Consider the following 19327-nt stretch of genomic DNA (forward strand, 5'->3'; position numbering starts at 1 on the left):
GAGCTTCCACCTTCTGCTCAGGTCATGATGTCCTTGTTGGTGAGTTTAAGCCCCGCATAGGGCTGTCTGCCGTCAGCGTAGAGCCCCCTTCGGATCCTGTTTCCCTTTCTCTTCTGCCCTATTCCCGGCTCACACACACTCTCTCAAAAATAAAAAAATAAATAAATAACAAAAAATTAAAAAGTTTTTTTTGTTAATGTTCATTTTATTTTTGAGAGAGAGACAGAACGTGAGCAGGGGAGGGACAGAGAGAGAGAGGGAGACACAGAATCCGAAGCAGGCTCCAGGCTCCCCACTGTCAGCACAGAGCCCGATGCGGGGCCCCAACTCCAAGCAAAACTATGAGATCCAGACCGAAGCGGAAGTCGGAGGCCTAACCGACCGAGCCACCCAGGCGCCCCAATAAAAAAAAAAAATATTTAAAAGTTTCAAGAAGCAAAAAGAAACGCAGATGTTGCCCCAGGTGGGGTTAATGTAGCAGGACAAGGGTGCAGGGTCTCCTTTTCCCCACCTGCCCCACAGGTGAACATGTGGTTACACAGGAGGCGCTCAGGGTGCATACGGGGCCTGAGAGGGTCGGTTCGGCTGGAGGCGAGGCGCTGGGGAGCTGCTTTCGCCCAGGACGGCGAGCTCTGCGGACCTGAGGTCCACGGGAGGCGACGGCAGGCCAACAGCGGCCACAAAGATGTCGCTGTGCTCAGTAACTCCTGCCCTTCGTTTTCGCTAACATCTTCCTCCTCTGGGGCCTCCGGCACTGCCGCAGAGGCAGGCCAAAGGCGGCCTCCCCGTCTCTCCTCCGCCCTCCCTCGGGTGGCCAGGGCCGCGGCTGCCGAGAAGCAGCCAGATTGCTGCAGGGCTCCCGCATCCTTCGGGTCCAGGCGGCAGCGGCGGCGGCGCGCATGCGCACAACCCGGGTCACGCGCGCGGCGCGAGGGCGGGCCGGCGCCCGCGGGGCTGTCGTTCGCGGCGCGGGTCTCCGCCCTCAGCTGCGCCGGGCGGTTCCGGCTCCTCCCTCTCCCGGTGCCTCGGTCGCACGATGGTGCTGGAGTCGGTGGTCGCGGACCTGCTAAACCGCTTCTTGGGGGACTATGTGGAGAACCTGAACAAGTCCCAGCTGAAGCTGGGGATCTGGGGCGGTAAGCGAGGGGGCGTGCATGGCAGGCTGCCCGCGCTGGCGGAGGGGCCTACGCCGCGGGCTCTTCCCGCCCGGCTCCAACCCGGGCCGGGCTCCCTTCGCCGCCCGAGACTCCGCCTCCGGGGAGGGCGCTCGGCGGGGCCCCCTTCCCCGGACGGCAGGTGCGGGGTGCCGGGAGGCCTGTGCCACCGCCACGGGGGCCAGGGTACCCGCCTGGGGTGGGGAGATGCGGCAGGGTCGCGCTCGCGCTGCCCGCGTTCCCAGCTTTCGCGTCCCCGAGGCGGTCCCCCTGCCCTGTCCCGCCCTCTGCCCACCTCGCAGGGTCCTCTCGCTGCCTTCCTGAAGAAACCTTTCTTCTCCCGCACCCTGTGCAGTGGAGACTGCTGCGTGGTTACACACGCTCTAATAAAGTGGCACCAAGGAAGAAGTAAAAGGAAATTGCGTTTCACAGTTGCCTTCTCTTGGCAGTTGTTGATGAGCAGGAACTGGGTTTCTTCTCTTTAGGATTGCAGGATTTGGGACGAAAGGCCTGTTCGTATGGGCTTCTTACTATTAATACTTTCAGCTTTTGAGAAAACGACTTCTTCCCTTAATATTTACTTCACCCCAGTAAGTTGACTTTCAGTTTTATTTTGGACGACGGAAAAAAATAATTCAGGCGACATCTGGCATCATCATCAATTAGATGCATGCCCCAAAATGTACCCCGGCGTTTCTCTCCTCAACCTTGTGTGCGTAGAAGTAGACAGTAAGTAGTATGCTTGCATACTCTTCGGAGAGATTAGTCATTTGCACTGATTATGCATATTAAGCTTTGGGGCTCTTGGGAATACTTTTCACTCTACAAAAGACTTGAGAATTTTGTCAGCTTGGGAAGGAAATCCAAAGAACCACTCAGATGGATGGAACTGCCTTTTCATTGAGTCAACCTAAAGTGAAAGACCCACGCTGTCGGATGGGGTAACCACTAGCCGCTCTGGCTGTTAGGCCCTTGAAGTGTAGTTACTGCCAACTGAGACTTGCTGTAAATACAACATGGAGTTTTGAAAATACTCAGTAGGAGAAAGAGTGTAATACCTCAATCTTTTATGTTGATTATACGTTGAAATAATATTGGATTATATTGGCTTAAATACATTATCAAAGTTCATTTCCCCCTTTTTCCTTTTTTAAAATAAAATTTAAAAAAATTTAAATTATTATTTTTTGATGTTTAATTTTGGAAGCGAGGGACAGACAGAGTGAGTGGGAGAGGAGCAGAGAGAGAGGGAGACACAGAATCTGAAACAGGTTTCAGGCTTTGAGCTGTCAGCACAGAACCCCACGCAGGGCTCCAGCGCATGAACCCCGAGATCATGACTTGAGCATAAGTCAGATGCTTATCTGATCCACCCAGGTGCCCTCCCCCCAAATGTTTTAATGTTTTGGCGTTTTTCAGAGAGAGTGAGAGCACGCAAGCAGGGGAGGGCCAGAGAGAAGGGGACAGAGGGTCTGAAGCAGGGTCTTTGTGGACAGCAAGGAGCCTGATGCCTGATGTGGGGCTGGAACTCAAAAACCCTAAAACCATGCATGACCTGAGCTGAAGTCAGATGCTCAAGCAACTAAGCCACCCAGGTGTCCCCTCTTTAAAAAAAAAAAAACAAAAAAAACTTGTTTCCTAAAACATATAATTACGTATGTGAACCATATATTTATATTGGGCAGTGTTACAGAAGCATGAGTGCTGCCCTAGGTTGTGAAGGAGCCTCCTTTGAATAGGTTGCTGATCATTTGACTGGTTCAGTTGTGGTTTGCCCAACACTACCCCCTTTGTTTACATGCCCTCCTGCAACATTAATATAATGCAAGAGAAGGAGAGAAAGAGACATGTAAGGAATTAAATATCCAGTGCCTTCTGCAGGAATCAACGCTTTCTTCATACTGTCAAATGCAAATTATTGCTTCTAGTCTAAACTTTATTTAGGAATTTAGGATTTAGGAAAGCATTTAGAAACCTGGATTCTAGGGTGTTGTGTTGGACAAGCCACTAACCTTACTCGGCCTCATCTTAATTTAAACTTAAAAAATTTTTTTTAATGTTTGTTTTTTGGGGGGGGGGGGAGGGGCAGAGAGGGAAGGAGACACAGAATCCAAAGTAGGCTCTAGGCTCTAAACACAGAGCCTGACGCGGGGCTTGAACTCATGAGCTGTGAGATAATGACCTGAGCCGAATTCGGACATTTAACTGACTGAGCCACCCAGGCGCCCCTTTATTTTAAGTTTAAAAGAAAAAAATAATGACGCCAGATAATGTAATAGTCCTTTGCGGTCGCTACTCAGAATCATCTACCAGTATGTAACATTGTGTCCTATTTACCTCAGATTATTTTTAAAGAAATAAAGTTTATAGATGGATGAAAGATTTCTTCTCTACGAAATCTTACTTTTCTTTTACTTAAAAATTGGAAGTTGGGATAGATAACATCTAAGGGGCCTTCCAGTGCCAATACTCTGTGATTCTAGTTGCACGTGTTTTTGCTAAGAAATTGTGATGTAGGCTAGCTGGGGATTTTGAACTTTTCACATCTGAAATTAAAATGCCACAATATTATGTCATTTACTCCTTTTTTTTTTTAAGTTTATTTATTTTGAGAGAGAGAGAGAGAGAGAGAGCGAGAGTGAGTGGGATGGGGTGGAGGTGGGGGTGGGGAGAGAGTCCCAAAGAGGCTCTTCAGGGTCCACGCAGAGCCGGATGTGGGACTCAGACTCAAAAACTGTGAGATCATGACCTGAGCCAATAACAAGAGTCAGACGCTTAACCAAGACTGAGCCACCCAGGCGCCCCTATTCCTCTCTTTTTTGATGGAATGTAGAAAAGCAAATTTTTTTTCTGAGATCTCATTTTGTTTCTTTGAGATGAGGTATGCTGTCAGTGGCCAATATCCCTTTTATAACAGGCCTGAGAAAATAAACTGTATCCACTTGAAGTCCACTCAGTAATTCTCTTAGCCTTATCAACCCACATCTCTGCTTCTATAAAATTTTGCCACCTTTTATTTCTGTGGTTTATAAAGGAAGCTTTTACGGTTATTATTCAATATATTTTTTATAACACTAATTGTCCTCTTAAAGGCAAAATATATGTTGAGTATTTCTATCCTCTGAAAATATTCCTAAAGAAATAATTTAATTAATTTTTTAAATTAATATTTTAATTTAATTTAACTTTTTGTGGTAAACAGGTTGGTATATTAATGAAATAAGCTGATATTTATGACATCCGTGATACAAGTTTTATAAAGAATTGAAAATTGTATATAATCTTATTTGGAGACTGCTTTATAAATAAGGTTTATGTGTCATAGAGTTAGGCTGTTTGCATTTTTTTTTTATTGTTATATTTTCACATCCTGAGAAAAGAATTCAACCTGTAAAAATTTCACAGGGCTGATCTTAATTTTCTTTAGACATAAATGGGAAACCAAATTGATACTTCTTAACTGGAGTATTTGACCAGGCGAAAGCAGTGATTTTTCAGCTGGAAATGAGTTTGCCCTGAAGGAATATTTGGCAGTGTCCGAGACATTTTTGATTGTTACACTGAGGGCTGGAGGTATGCTACTGAGATCTAGTGGGTAGACCGCGGGCATACCGCTACATTGTACAATGCACAGGACAGCTCTCCACAACCAAGAATGATCCAGCCCAAAATGTTTTTTGAGTAACTGGTCTAAGGAGAATATTGAAATTACCTTCTGCATTTTTAAAGAGAACTTCTGGGTGCTGAACAAGTTGTAGTAAGAAGTGAAAAAGTACTTAGAGGATGTATATGCCTTATAAAATTTGTAACTTAAGACAGAAACAGAGGTCTTAAGTGATTGAGAGGTATCATGTTGGTAAAAATGAAAAATCTTTCCATGATACCAGGAAGTAGTTTTAAAAATTAAAATATTGTATAAACAATTTGCAAAGGATTGTAGCATGCATATATTCGTACATGCATAGACACAGTGAAATACACAATAAATAAAATGTTGTAGAGTAAGAAGGATGGGGAAATTTTATTTGAAAGTCTAGAATCGGGAAGTTTATTGTGGATATTGTCTTTAAATTAGAGTCGACTGCCTCCCCTTCCCCCTGCCAAAACTTTTTTTTTTCCTGTTTTTATTAAAAGCTTTTTTTCTTATTCTTTTCCTCTTATTTTTTCTAATGCCAAGAAATTCCTGTGTTTTTAAATAGGGATTTAAGGAGAATGATCTTTAAAAATTCTTGCTGTTACAGGAAAATTAGGCCCTGCTTATTTACTAGTTGTGGGATCCATGGGCAAAACGTTTTAATTCTTTAAGCCTCAGTTTCCTTATCTGCAAAATGGGGTAAATAACACTATGTGATGTAAATGATGTGAAAACCGTTTGTAATTCTAATTGTTAAAATGTTAATATTGATAGTGATAAACCTAGCTGAGTTATGGAAAATAGCCTGCTTTGTTTTATTTTCATGAGTATGTTTCCTCTAGGCTTCAGACTTCAGGGTTTTCATAATCTGTGTGATTATGTGTGACAGTAGTATGACAGTAGTGTGACGATTTGGTATAGAGGTAGCACAACACATGTAAACATTTCTTTTCCAAACCTCTTAAAAGAATAAAAAATCCATTTGCATTTGAAGTTACACTTAAATACTAATATTATCTGCCAGGTGGTTTGTAAGTCAGGTTTTCAAAGGTTCAGAAAAAGTGTGTGGTGGGCATGTTGCTGCCTATGCAAATAGTGAAGGTTTGTCTGGGTTTTTGTTCCCCACAATCTGGTACCTGAAGATAAATTGCACAGCCCTTAGCTATTTGAGCTGTGTCCAGGATGTAATTGTTTTAAGAGTAACATGTATTTGAAAAGGTATGTTGAAATACCATATCTTTTGCAACTTGCTTTAAGGAGTATTGTTGCAGTGTAGAACCTTTGTTAATTTGATTTTTCAAAGCTGATTTACTGTGGAAAGTCAGCAGGAAAATCCTTCATTCAGAATTCTCACTCCCATTTGACATGCAGAGTATATATAGAGGCTATGATGTGTTGGATGCAAGGGGTGGCTATGGTGATCAGAGGAAGAAGCCAGGTGGAGTGCCCACAGTTTGTGGTTCTGCAAACCAGGCTGAGTCTGTGCTGATTACCGTACTGTCCTTCACCTCACGCCTGACACTCTTCCATCAGCTGCCAGATACTGTTGGAGCAGAGCAGCACAAGGAAGAAGGAAACCTGGGGATATAATTCCATCTGTGGTACTGCCTAGTTGTGTGGCTTTTGGCAAGTCACTAACCAGTCGCCACTATTTTCTTATCTGCAAATGAGAGGGTTAGACAAGGTCATCTCTTCTGGCTTTCAACTTTAGTGATTTGAACAAAGCCAGAGCTGAGAGATCTCCTTCATTAGATAATGAATATCGTAATCACAGTATCTTTCCTCTTTGTTTTTCACTCAAAATAGTGAGCAAAGAGTCACAGTCACAAAATGTGACAAGATAAATGAAGTTCCAGCCTCATGCTGATATTTGCAAATCCAAATCTATCTAGTATGTTACATTGTCTTGACAGGTAGCTGTAGAATGCAAGAAATCGAAGGTCTCTTTGGTTCTTTTGTACCTTGATAAAACATAACAGTATCTAGATATTTCTAAACTTGTAGAGGAGTTTTTATTTTAGCCCTTTCTTCCCAGCCAGCACTTGGTACAGTGAAGGCCATTTCTCAGTAGCCTGTCCTATAGCATATAAAATAACACATAGTTGAATTATAATATATTTATGCTCAGTTATTATCAATTAAAGCAATGCTTAAAACACTTAAGTTGAAAATAACCTTACCACACATTTAAATAACATCATAAATTAAAAATACACCCCTTTACTAGAAATAAAACAGGAAGTTAGTACTTTGGCAACCGTTCTGCTAGGAAGGTCTGCCTTCCTGAAAGGGAGAAAGTTTAGCCTTAATCTGGCAGCTTTCTGCCTTTCGTTGCCAAGACTTTCTGTTTTAATAGGGAAATGGAAAGAATAAGAGTTAACTTTTTCCTTTTCCCCTCTCTCTCAAGACAAAGTCTCTGTGAACGATTAAAAGGAATCTGCTGGGGCACCTGGCTGGCTCAGTCAGAATGGCATGTGACTCTTGGTCTCGGGGTTGTGAGTTCAAGTGCCCACATGGGGTGTAGAGATTACATAAATAAATAAAACTGGAAAAAAAAAAGAGTCTGCATTAACTAAGTTAATGTGGGTTGAATCGAAAGATTCAATTGGAATGAATTGCTACCATAGTTTCTTCAGTATTCTTTACTGAAACAATGGTTACTAAAATAATTTGTTTCATGCTTGAAAGATTGTTCAGTCATTTAGTTTAGCTCACTTTCTTGGAGAATGAAAGTGTCTGAATATTTTGATATACTATCAAATAAATAGTGAGCCTGTGATAGATACATAAAGGAAATAAAAACCAAATATATAGCACTGCATATTCTTTTTTCATTATTTTACAGTATGCAAAGATAGTTTCATGGAGTAAGGCATGGCATTTTTGTTTGTTGGGGTTTTTTGTTTGTTTTTAATAACAGTTTGATTTAATATCTGTGTTTTATATTAAGAACATCGACCAGGGAGTCAGGAGACATAGGTTCTATTCTTAGCACTGCTACACATTAACTGTATAATCTTAGATACATTACCTAATCTCCTTAGCCTTCAGTTTTTTCATGTAAAGTGAGAGGGAATTAGGTTTAAAGATCTTTATGGTTCTGAATAGTTATACCTTATGAATTTCTGTCTTTTGTTTTTGCAAACGCAGCTTTTTAAAAAGTTCTAAAATAACCATTTTGCAATGCCGTCTTCTGACTCTGTCCTTCCTTTGTGGTTATGTCCTCATTAGTTGTCTGATTTTATTTTCCCTTTTTGGTTTTGGATTTTTCATACTCTTAAAATGCAGAGACCAAAAATGGATCCACCATCTATACAGGCATCTCAGTGTTTGTGTAAGCACAAGAGAGATAGAATTATCTTCTGAATTAAAATTGTCTGCCCATTCTCTTCTGCTCTTTGAAAGATAGTGTGATGTTCTGAGCAAAACATTGGGCATCAGAAAGTTTGAGCCCTGGCTCTATCACTTATTAGGTTAACATAGTATCCTTATGCCAGCCATTTAACCTCCCTAAGCCTCAGTTTTCTTTTGTTTGATGTCTGTGTCCTGTCTCCTTCATTGGGAGACTGTGAGGATCAAGAAATGTTATAGATCAGAGAGTGTTTTCTAAAGTAGAACGATTTTATGTTCTTGTTGTAGTTGTCCTACCCCAGCATAATATGCATTCTAAATGAATCAGGTCAATGTTCATTGTGCACTTACTGTGGGGAGAATCAGTAAGGAATTTATAAGCAGGTTGGGGAAATATTTATATAGTTAAGTGCCACATAAGAAAGGTAGAGCTAAACTTCTGTGAAAGTTCAGATGAATTATTTCTGCCTAGAGGTATTTAATATCAGTACTATATTTCTTCATTTATTTTGTAGGCTTTATGCATTGAATAAGCCATTCTTGGACTTAGGTTTGTTCCATATTATGCCAGTACCATTTCATTAAAAAAATTTTTTTAATGTTTATTTATTTTTGATAGAGTGTGCAAGTGAGCGAGGGAGGGGCAGAGAGAGAGGGAGACACAGAATCTGAAGCAGGCTCCAGGCTCTGAGCTGTCAGCACAGAGCCCAATGCGGGGCTCGAACTTACAAAGTGCGAGATCATGACCTGAGCCGAAGTGAGACACTTAATCGACTGAACTATCCATGTTCCACCCCCATTTCATTTTTATTCATAAATATACTAATTTGGTTGTTTTCTATAATTTAGCTACCATTTCTATTTCTGTTTTATTTTCTTGTGATGACTCCACCTCTGCTTACCTTGGTGTCATTTGCTAATTTAATAGATTCACTGTCATTTTCATCTTCTGGTTCTTTAGTAAGGATTATTAGATAGATTCTGGTCCAGGATTTACCCTTTAACATACCTCTGAAAATACACTTCGGAATTAACTTTGAAATTTTATGTGTGACTCCCCAGCTGTGTATGCTCATCTAAAATGTGATGGTTTATTGATGAGAATCACATAGGGTGAGAATGAGAAGCCTTCTCTTCTGACACAGACTGCATTTCCTGCTTACTGTCATCCTTTAGGCCTGTCAGTCCATCATAAAAGGAAATCACTTCATAGAACTTCCCTGCTTGTCTGTCACTGTGGTCTTTTTGGAACTTCATGGGATTAGAGACACCTGATTGTGGGATTGGCTTTAGTGCCTTCCTTTCTGGCGGTGTTGTTTATCTGTCCCTCCTCCAATTATTATTCATTCTTTTTCTCTTTTTTTGTTTATTTTAAGGATTTGACACAGGGGCGCCTGGGTGGCTCAGTTGGTTAAGCACCTGACTTCAGCTCAGGTCATGATCTCACGGCTCATGAGTGCGAGCCCTGCATTGGCCTTTGTGCTGACAGTTCAGAGCCTGGAGCCTGCTTCAGATTCTGTGTCTCCCCCTCTCTCTGCCTCTCCCCCATTCATGCTCTGTCTCTGTCAAAAATAAATAAACATTAAAAAATAATTTAAGGTTTTGGCACAGATACGGCCTGTGTTTCAGCCCTTGATCTGGCTATAGCAGTAAAATTATTTGCATGTAGATGGAATTATTATGTTATCTTGAAGTAGAGACAAGAAATTAAATCTTTTTCCTCAGTATTCAGTCAAATATAAAATGGTTGATATGTAGGAAGGGCTTTGATCTTAGTCTTATCAATTATTTTTTATGTAAATGGGATTTCTGGCATTCTGACAATATAGACTATTAAACTGATATATACATAGATTTAGTGGAAGAGTACATATTAGCACAATGCCTTACCTAGGTAAAACACTCATCCACTGGTTGAATGAATGAATGCACTTATGACCTGGTGTTTGTCTGCAATATGCTGCTGTTCTTCCCATTTTCTTTGTACTAGGACCAGTGGCTCCTCCTTCAGTGCAACTAATTTATTGAATGTGTCATTCTTATTTCATTGTTACGTTTATTGTTAGATAGCATTCACATTTTTCAGAGAGGAAGTATGCATTTGTTTGCTAGGCTCTACATAGCGGAAATAGATTTAAAAAGTTTTTTTTTTTTAAACATTTATTCATTTTTGAGAGAGACAGAGCCGGAGCAGGGGTGGGGCAGAGAGGGAGACACAGAATCTGAAACAGGCTCCAGGCTCTGAGCTGTCAACACAGAGCCCCATGTGGGGCTCAAACCCACACACCGTGAGATCATGACCTGAGCCAAAGTCCAATGCTCAACCGACTGAGCCACCCAGCTGCCCCTAGAAATTGATTTAAAAAAAAAAACCACGTCTTGTAAGTAAGGTAGATATTAGATGTAGGAGGAATGTGCATAAAATATACTGTGTTCCTATTGACCTTAGAACTTATAAGGGCACCTGGCTGGCTCAGTCGGTAGAGCATGCAACTCTTTATTTATTTTTTAAATGTTTATTCATTTTTAAGAGAGAGAGAGAGAGAGAGAAAGAGAGAGGGAAACAGACACAGAATCTGAAGCAGGCTTCAGGCTCTGAACTGTCATGACAGAGCTCAGCACAGAGCCTGACGCTGGGCTCCAACTCAAGACTGGGCCAAAGTCAGACGTTTAACCAACTGAGCCACCCAGGCCCCCTAGAGGATGCGACTCTTGATCTCAGAGTTGTGAGTTCAAGCCCCACATTGGGTGTAGAGATTACTTAAAAAAAAACAATAAATAAAAAGAATTTACCTTTGTTTTGTTTTTCATTTCTTATTCTAGTTTGTATAATTTTAACATAAAATTGTTATCTGATTATTATAAAAACTGGAAAATACTAAAAAATATTAATTAAAATCCTTAATCCTACCTGTTAGCAGTTATCACTATTATCTCTTTTTGTCAGACTTTCTAAATATACTTGTCTAAGTCTGTTAGCCATATTGGTAGTTTTCAGTATTTCACATTTAAATATCATCTCTTCTTTAAAGAACCAAAGTGCCACTGTAATAGAAACAGCACACTTTTTAAAAGTGCATTTATATTTTTATATTCATCAAGTTAGCGTCTTTAATAATTGTTACAGAAATACTTTATATCTAATGCAGATTATTTCTGAGCACTTCTGGTGACACTTGACCCACTAGTGAGAGTCACTGGGTAGAGCAGTCCAGATTCATAAGCAAGTTTGCAGCTCTCTGTGGTCCTTGGATCTTGTTAAACTAGTTTGGATTGCTTCAAATATGTACTAGCATCTGTGCAGTTCACTTCTTTTGGCTTGAATAGAGTTCCCAGTTGTAATTATTTATAATGCATCATCTGACAGAATTAAATCCAAGGATATGTTTCTACTCTATGTAATTTTTGTACATATAAGACTTCTTGTTTGTTTATTATTTTTGAGAGAGAGAGAGAGAGAGAGAGACAGACAGACAGCATGAGCAGAGGAGGGGCAGAGAGGGAGAGAGAGAGAGAAACAGAAGCTGAAGCAGGCTCCAGGCTCTGAGCTGTCAGCACAGAGCCTGACACGGGACTCAAACTCACAAACTATGAGATCATGCCCTGAGGTAGGATGCCTAACAGACTGAGCCATCCAGGTGCCCCACATACAACTTCTTAAGGATTTTTTTTTTTTTTCCAATTCCAGAACCACATGTCACTTTTCCATGACTACTTTATTATCCCTGCATTTGGTCTGTGATGTCCTCTTGTCGTTTCTACCTATAAAATAACTTCTTATTCTGACTCTACCTCTTTGATCCTGAAGTTACCGTTTCAGGTTTTAATTTCTCTGTAGTGTTGTAGAAGCTGCTTGACTGCCTGTATTCTTTCCCTTTCCTTCTATTATAATGCTGATAATATTTTATTTATTCCCATTTGTGAGACTTCTTACCTTCTCTCCTTTTTTGCAGCTTTCATCAGGTAATTTTAGAAAATGTAAAATACATGTGTAGCAAATGAACTTTATTATATGGAAATAACCACTGTGATCATTATGGTCTCTAGTCTTACAGTTGTTTTCTTTGTATGTGTGCATATATATACTTTTTAAATTACATCAGTTTAGATCAATCTGAACATTCTTTGACCTTTTTAAAAACTTAATATTTTGTGAACATTTTCCCATGTCTGTCTCCATTTTTTGCTCTATATTGTAGCTGTATTATGATTTATGCCTTCTTGGACATTTAGTTCTTTAGGTACTTCCTCTCTCCCATTCATCCATTTCTTCCTGCTGTTACAACCAATGCTGCAAAATCCTTGCAGCTAAATTGTTTGGACAGACCCATGGTTATTTCTTAGGGAGAGTAGAGTAATGGTTCTAAAATATAGCTCTGATTTTGTCATTCTTCTTATATGTATTTCATCTCTGTGTTGTGACCAGTCTGAACTTTTCATTTTCATCCTAAAAACTCTTCGTTAGTCTGGCTCCTGCCAAACTTTCCGACTTTATCTCCTATTGTTTTATCAAACCCTCCAGGTACACTAAATCACATGTGGTTTCTAAAATGTATCTTACTCATGCACTCCTGTTTGTCCTGTTTTCGTATCCACTCAGGAAATATTTCTTTGGCCTTCTAGCCTTGACTTTCATGGGAAGTTCTTGATCTCTTTGGGCAGTTAGGTGTCTCTTTCTTTGCATCTTGTATACTCTTCTCCTGGAATGCCATAGAGTTTTTACAAAATTTTAGAAATTTAGTCTCCTTTGCTAGACTGTGAGCTCCTCAATAGCAGGGATGTCATTTTTGTCATTTCTCTATTCAGTACCTAAGAAGAAGTACTCTCTTAGGTAGTTCCTAAGAGGTACTACCTCTTAGTAGTAGGTGGTTAATAAATGTCTGTTTGAAAAAAACTTGAGATCTGGGGAAAAGTACATCTCTAACAATGGCATAATGGAATTGAATATTCTTTTTAATTTGCTCCAAAGTACTGTGGGGTAAAAATTACGTGACTGAAAAATATTTATGGATAGCATAGAAAGAATAGTATTTTTAAAAATATAAATGTGTCATGAGTGATTAAGAAAATGTGTAGCTGAATAACTCATGCTTGTATTTAATATTGAAATGATAGTTTTATGAACCTTTAGAGAATTTAAGTGAAATGGAATTATTATGTGATCTTGAAGTAGAAGCAAGAAATTAAATCTTTTTCCTCAGTATTCAGTTAAATATAAAATGGTTGATATTTACGAGGGGCTTTAATCTTAGTCTTGTAATTATTTTTTATGTAAATGGAATTTCTGACATTCTGAGGATGTAGACTCTTAAACTCATGCATATATATATCTGCAGAAAATCATGCAGTTTAGTGGATTTTTTTTATGTAAGCAAGAATATTTAAGTATCCTTTATCAACAAATATAGGTACAGGGTTTAAAACTAGAGTAATGTAACAGTATCATTATGGCTTTAGTTTCTATAATGTAACATCTCAGTAGGTTTAAGAAGAGTTGGACTAGTTAAACATTGGAACCATAAAGGTGCTTGGCTGGCTCAGTCAGTAGAACATGTGATTCTTGATCATGGGGTCCCGAGTTTGAGTCTCATGTTAGGTGTAGAGTTGCCCATTAAAAAAAAAAAAAAAAGTTAACATTAGGACCATAAACGATAATCATTGGGAGGGTAGGATGTTTGGAGTTTTAAAAGATCAACATTATATACCTGTAGAAAATGTTCATTAATACCATAATTAAGAAAAGAATCCCAAGTTACAGGATAATTGATCTGTTCTTAGAGTCATTTCTTATGTCTTTCTTTTTTTTTTTTTTTTTTTTAGGTTTTTGGCTTAATCATTCAAAATGATAGATATTTTCTTTGGTTCTAAATTTCTTCAGTCTGAAAGTCTCCAGATTCTTTCTCATTGTCCATTTGAATGTTGGCCAGTTTAAATATTTTGTAATTTCTTTTGCATTTGGCTAACCTAAAAAATGCTATCACTAATAATTGTCCATATATAGCAACGCTTTGTGTTAGTAGCTTCTTCAATTGTTGAAGTTTGCTTTGCTTACGTACTGTCTTATTAGTACTTACTGTAGTGTCATAGTGTTTGCTACTATATTATGACAGGTTATACTAATTGGTATTGTAATTTCATATTTTTCCTCTTTTTCTTTTTTTTTAAAAGGTAATGTGGCTTTAGATAACCTACAGATAAAAGAAAATGCTCTGGTAAGTTTTTAAACTATATTGATTACTTGAGTTAATTTGGGTATACTTTCAGAAACTCTTGGTGTCTGATATCAGGTACCAGATAAAGTGATTGAGTCATTCAGAAAAGGATTGCTTGTTTAACTGTTCCCTATAGGAAATTCTGAGATTAAATTAAAAAATTTTTTTCATAATGATCAAAATAGTATCTTTTGGAAAGTGGAATGTTTTTCCCTGACTTAAGTTGACTGAAAACATTTGTCTTATATGAAATAGTTTTCTTCAGAATTGTCTTTACATAATTTTTTGGTAAATAAGGGCTTGATTTTCACAGTTTACCGAATGAATAATTGTCTTTTTGAAATACATTGACAGTCCAGTCTTATAATATTATGGTAGTACAAAGACGTCAGAGTAGATTTTTTTGGGGATTCTAACTTTCCATTTTCTACTCCCCCTCCCTCCCTGTTAGGCTTTTAGCCTATTGGACTTAACTTGATTTTACTAAGTCACTTGAGAATGAGTTTATTCATTAATTAATAGGTTAGATTTCTAACAGCCTATAATATGTTTTATAACCCTAGTTTTGACTTCTGGTTGGATTTCTACATGATGAACGGTGTAATTAGGAAGGGTCTCATACCCAAAGTACTTACATGATTGGTCTCAGGGAACCAATTTGGATATTGAAGATCCTAGGAATAGAATTTTGTCATGAGGAGTAACAATTTCTTTTGTTGAACTGAAAAGAACTTGGCATAGTGGAAAGGGCATGGACCTTGTAGTCTGGCTGACCTGGGTTTCAGTGCTAGCTCTGCCCTTCTGTCAGCTCTTCACTTTTGACAAGTTTCTCAATTTCTGAGAGCCTGGAAAGTAGAGGGCACTCAAAATATTTAAATTTTCTTTCCTTCCTTTATATAAGATGCTACAACTTTTTAAACTTGACCACAAAATTTAGAACTTAATACACTGTTTCTGGAGATTGCAATAAAGGTTATTTTTTCCCTATTTAGGAAAATATTTTAGAAGGAAAGAAGTATAAATAGAACTGTGGTGACAGGATATATATCTAACATACTTAAAAGATAAATTGTTTGAACTCTCTGTTAGCCTAGTTTGAATTTTGGTTATAATTAAATATAATAAATTATTTTGTAATTAATATTCTCCATTAATTCAAAGTAGCCTCCTTTCCCCAATTAAATTGGATTGGTTTTACTTCGAATAGGAGTTCTTTACATTTATTTTTTTGTGAAAAATTATTTCATGGATCAAAATGACCATGAGACCAAACTTTTAGAAGTGTGTAGTTTAGAGGTGGTATCCTGTATATATAAAATATGCACTTTTTTTAATGTTTACTTATTGAGAGAGAGAGAGAGAGAGAGAGAGGGAGAGAGAGCCTGCTAGTGCACAAGTTGGGGGAGGGACAGAGAGAGAGAGGGAGACACAGAATCTGAAGCAGGCTCCAGGCTCTGAGCTGTCAGCACAGAGCCCAGTGCAGGGCTCAAACCAACAAATCACGAGATAATGACCCGAGTCAAAGTCCAGTGCTCAACTGACTGAGCCACCCAGGCACCCCTAACATATAGGGGTATTTTATTTTATTTTACTTTATTTTTTACAGTTTATTTTATTTTTATTATTATTTTTTTTAATATGAAATTTATCGTCAGGTTGGTTTCCATACAACACCCAGTGCTCATCAAAATATAGGGGTATTTTAGAAGTGTATAGCTTAGAGGTTGTATCAGGTATAATATAAGATATAATATGAATGTATCCCCTCCTACCACCTGCTGCTGCCTTGGGTGTAGAGCTGCTCTGTTAGCACCAGTGAGGAATTTCCTGTTCTGGTCTAGAAAAACATCAGTGTTGTCTTCGATTCCTGTTTACCTAGAATTCTTGAGTAATCAAATGATTGGGTAAATTGATTATTTTAGTTAATTGTTACCTAATACTGCATTTCGGTCACCAGAGTGATAGTATTTGTATGTACTAAGGTATATATCTAACAGAAAGGCTATTCTGATTGGGTTAATTTTTAATAATTCTAAAGACTCCAGTAATTGTTGTGAATATCAGTTACTGTTCAGTACTCTGAGAATAAAAAAGTTATTTGTAGTTTTTAGTGGTTTGGAATCCAGATACCTGGAAGTTTATTTATATTATTGATAGTTACTTGTCAGTAACTTATCTAAAATAAATTCTAATTTGGCAAATCATAAGTTGGGTATCTACTTTTTAAGATTTTTTTTTGAGTTTATTTATTTTGAGAGTGACAAAACAAGAGTAGGGGAGGAGCAGAGAGAGATGGAGAGAGAGAATCCCAAGCATGCTCCACATTTTCAGTATTGAGCCAAATGCGGGCCCGAAGTCACAAACCAGGAGATCATGACCTAAGTCAAAACCAAGAGTCAGCTGCTTAACTGACTGAGCCACCCAGGCATCTCTCTTTTAAGATTCTTTTGTTTAGGGGTGCCTGGGTGCCTCATTCAGTTGAGCGTCTGACTTCAGCTCAGGTCATGATCTCGCAGTTTGTGAGTTTGAGCCCCGCATCGGGCTCTGTGCTGACAGCTCAGAGCCTGGAGCCTGCTTCAGATTCTGTGTCTCCCTCTTTCTCTCTGCCCCTCCCCTGCTCATGCTATCTCTTTCTGTCTCTCAAAAATGAATAAATGTTAAAAAAATTAAAAAAAAGGTTCTTTTGTTTATTTACTGAAAGTTTTATTTGAGAGAAACTAGTTGCTCAGTTGTTGTTTTCAGCTAATTTTTGTGAAAGGACTCTTTCTGTTCTAATATTTCAGATAAGCAGCGTCCATCTATTTTAAAAGTTAATAGAATTTTATCTGTTTTGGTTTGGTTTATTAAAACAAGTAACCATTTTACCCAATTACTTTCTTTAACTACAAACTCTTTTTCTATTGTTCCTATTTATAGTTTTGTTTCTCTTATGAATTCTTTCCTCAAAGTAAAATTTAAGTCTATGGAAACTCTTTTTTTCAGGATGTCCTTTATGAGTTACTCACATACAGAAAATTGTTTCATGTTTTTCCTTCAAGATGATTGTGTATTTAAATGAGGGGAGAGCTTAATAATTTGTCTTTTAAATTTTTTCTTCCCTTTGAAGAGTGAATTGGATGTTCCTTTTAAAGTTAAAGCTGGCCAAATTGGTAAGTACTCTTCGTTTGAATTATTCTTAGTCCTTTTAGGTTTTTATTTTTCCTGTGTTATTTAATCTAAAATTTTTTAGCTTGAACAAAAATGTGAGAAGTTTTTGGCTTATGTTGGTTAAAACTTTTGAAGTTCTGGAGCTAATATATGTTATATGTAATACATAAATACTTCAAAGTGTTTGGCAAAAGGGTAGAATATTACCCTCTAAAAAGGAAGGACATTTGAACTGCAATGATAGTTTTTGGGCTTTGGTTCTACTACACAAAATATATCTTGATTTTCCAAACTGATACCTAAGTTTTGTATGCTTTTTCTTTATATGTGAAAGTAGTATAATTTGCAAACTCTAGTAAATAAAGTTTAAGTATAGCTTATTTCCCTCATGTTTTGTTCATCCATTTCACTTGATATATTATGCAGCAATGTGGTATAGAGGATATGTCTTGGTAAGTAGAAAGTCTTTGCAGCTAAAGGCTTATAAGATCATCCATAACTAAGCATACATCTTTGTTGAAGAAATTTTTTAGTAGGTCCTCTAAAGGTCCTTTGTGAAGTCCTCTCAACTGTCCCATATTAGCCAATTTTTACTTTTTTAAAATGTATGTTACAACCCTAGACAACTGGCTCTTACTTTAAGAATTTTCATTTACATCACCATCCATCCTTCCTTCCCCTTCTGTCACCCTTCTGCTTCACCACATCGCTTTCCTTCTTCGTTTATTTTGTATTCAGGGAAGCTTTTGTCTTTCGCTATTCTGTCATCTCTTAGCAATTACTTGAATACTTCTCTTTGAGTCTACTTTATATCACCTGCATGTGTTCCTTTTAATATAAAGTAGCATTTTTATGTTTCTGTCTCTTCAAACAGGAGACACTCCCCAGATTGCAAGCATCCGTAGGGCATGCATTATCTTTTTGTTGTTGTTGGTTACACAGAGCCCTATGTTGTGTGAAGTGGTGATATTTATCTGTGATGATACCCAGGAGTATTGTGGTCCTGCATGCTTAATTGACATCCTAGAGTGAAGTTACAGCCTTTCATTCATTCTTTTACCTTTGAGATACTTATACATACATTGCTATATATGAGACTATGAAAGTAGGTGTGGGAGAGGCAAGGATGAATATAGGTTTGTCTTTAAGGAAGTTAGATCTAAAATTAGGACATAGTATTAAAATTGCATTTCCAGGGTATGGATGAGTTATATTTGACTAAAGAACTTTTACATTATTCATTATGTTATTAGAACTAGATTTATATTTTAAAAGAGGTTTGCTAATCTTTCAGAATTGGCTTTTTATGCTTTTAAAGTATTATAATCATTTAGTGGCTCCCTTCAGGGTTTCTTATTGACCCTATCCCAACATGTAGGGATACAAAGCATATTTTTTTATATTTATCCCTGTTTTGGTTTATGGAGTACTTATATTAGTTATTAAATTTCTTTTAAGTTTAAATATTACACCTAACCTATAAAGTCAGTGTGACTTTGTAAGCTTAATAAAGTTTTGGTATTCTAAGAGTTTGGTATTCTAAGTTTTAGTATTCAAATATTTGTGGTGCTCGTTGGTTATCCTTTTACTTAAAAATTTAAACCTTGTCTGTTCTATCAGTGGGAAGCAGTAATATAACTAACTCAATTCCAGTGGAATTTCGGATAATAAATGATGAGAGGATAATGAGTTAGGGTAAGTGGAAAGAAGAAAAGGTGTAGGGAACAGACAATCCCTTTTTGTTATGCTCAGGGGCATTTCTCACTTTTTCTTTTTTCTTTTTCTTTTTTTTTTTAACTTTCTTTTTTTATTTTTTAAAATTTACATCC

General features: G+C 37.9%; 1 protein-coding gene across 1 annotated transcript in view; it reads left to right on the plus strand.

Annotated features, from left to right (window-relative positions):
- The first annotated feature begins 1006 nt into the window (after positions 1-1006).
- Positions 1007-19327, plus strand: part of VPS13C (vacuolar protein sorting 13 homolog C) — a 199444-nt gene continuing 181123 nt past the window's right edge. The window contains exons 1-3 of the mRNA XM_047075025.1: positions 1007-1136; positions 14308-14351; positions 17458-17500. Of these exons, the coding sequence (XP_046930981.1) occupies positions 1037-1136; positions 14308-14351; positions 17458-17500 (187 nt within the window). The 5' untranslated portion in view covers positions 1007-1036. The remainder of the gene's footprint in view (positions 1137-14307; positions 14352-17457; positions 17501-19327) is intronic.

This window comes from Lynx rufus, unplaced genomic scaffold (assembly GCF_022079265.1).
Source record: "Lynx rufus isolate CCGP_SWC_20201006 ecotype Redwood Valley unplaced genomic scaffold, mLynRuf1.p SCAF_13, whole genome shotgun sequence".
In the NCBI taxonomy this organism is placed as follows: Eukaryota; Metazoa; Chordata; class Mammalia; order Carnivora; family Felidae; genus Lynx; species Lynx rufus.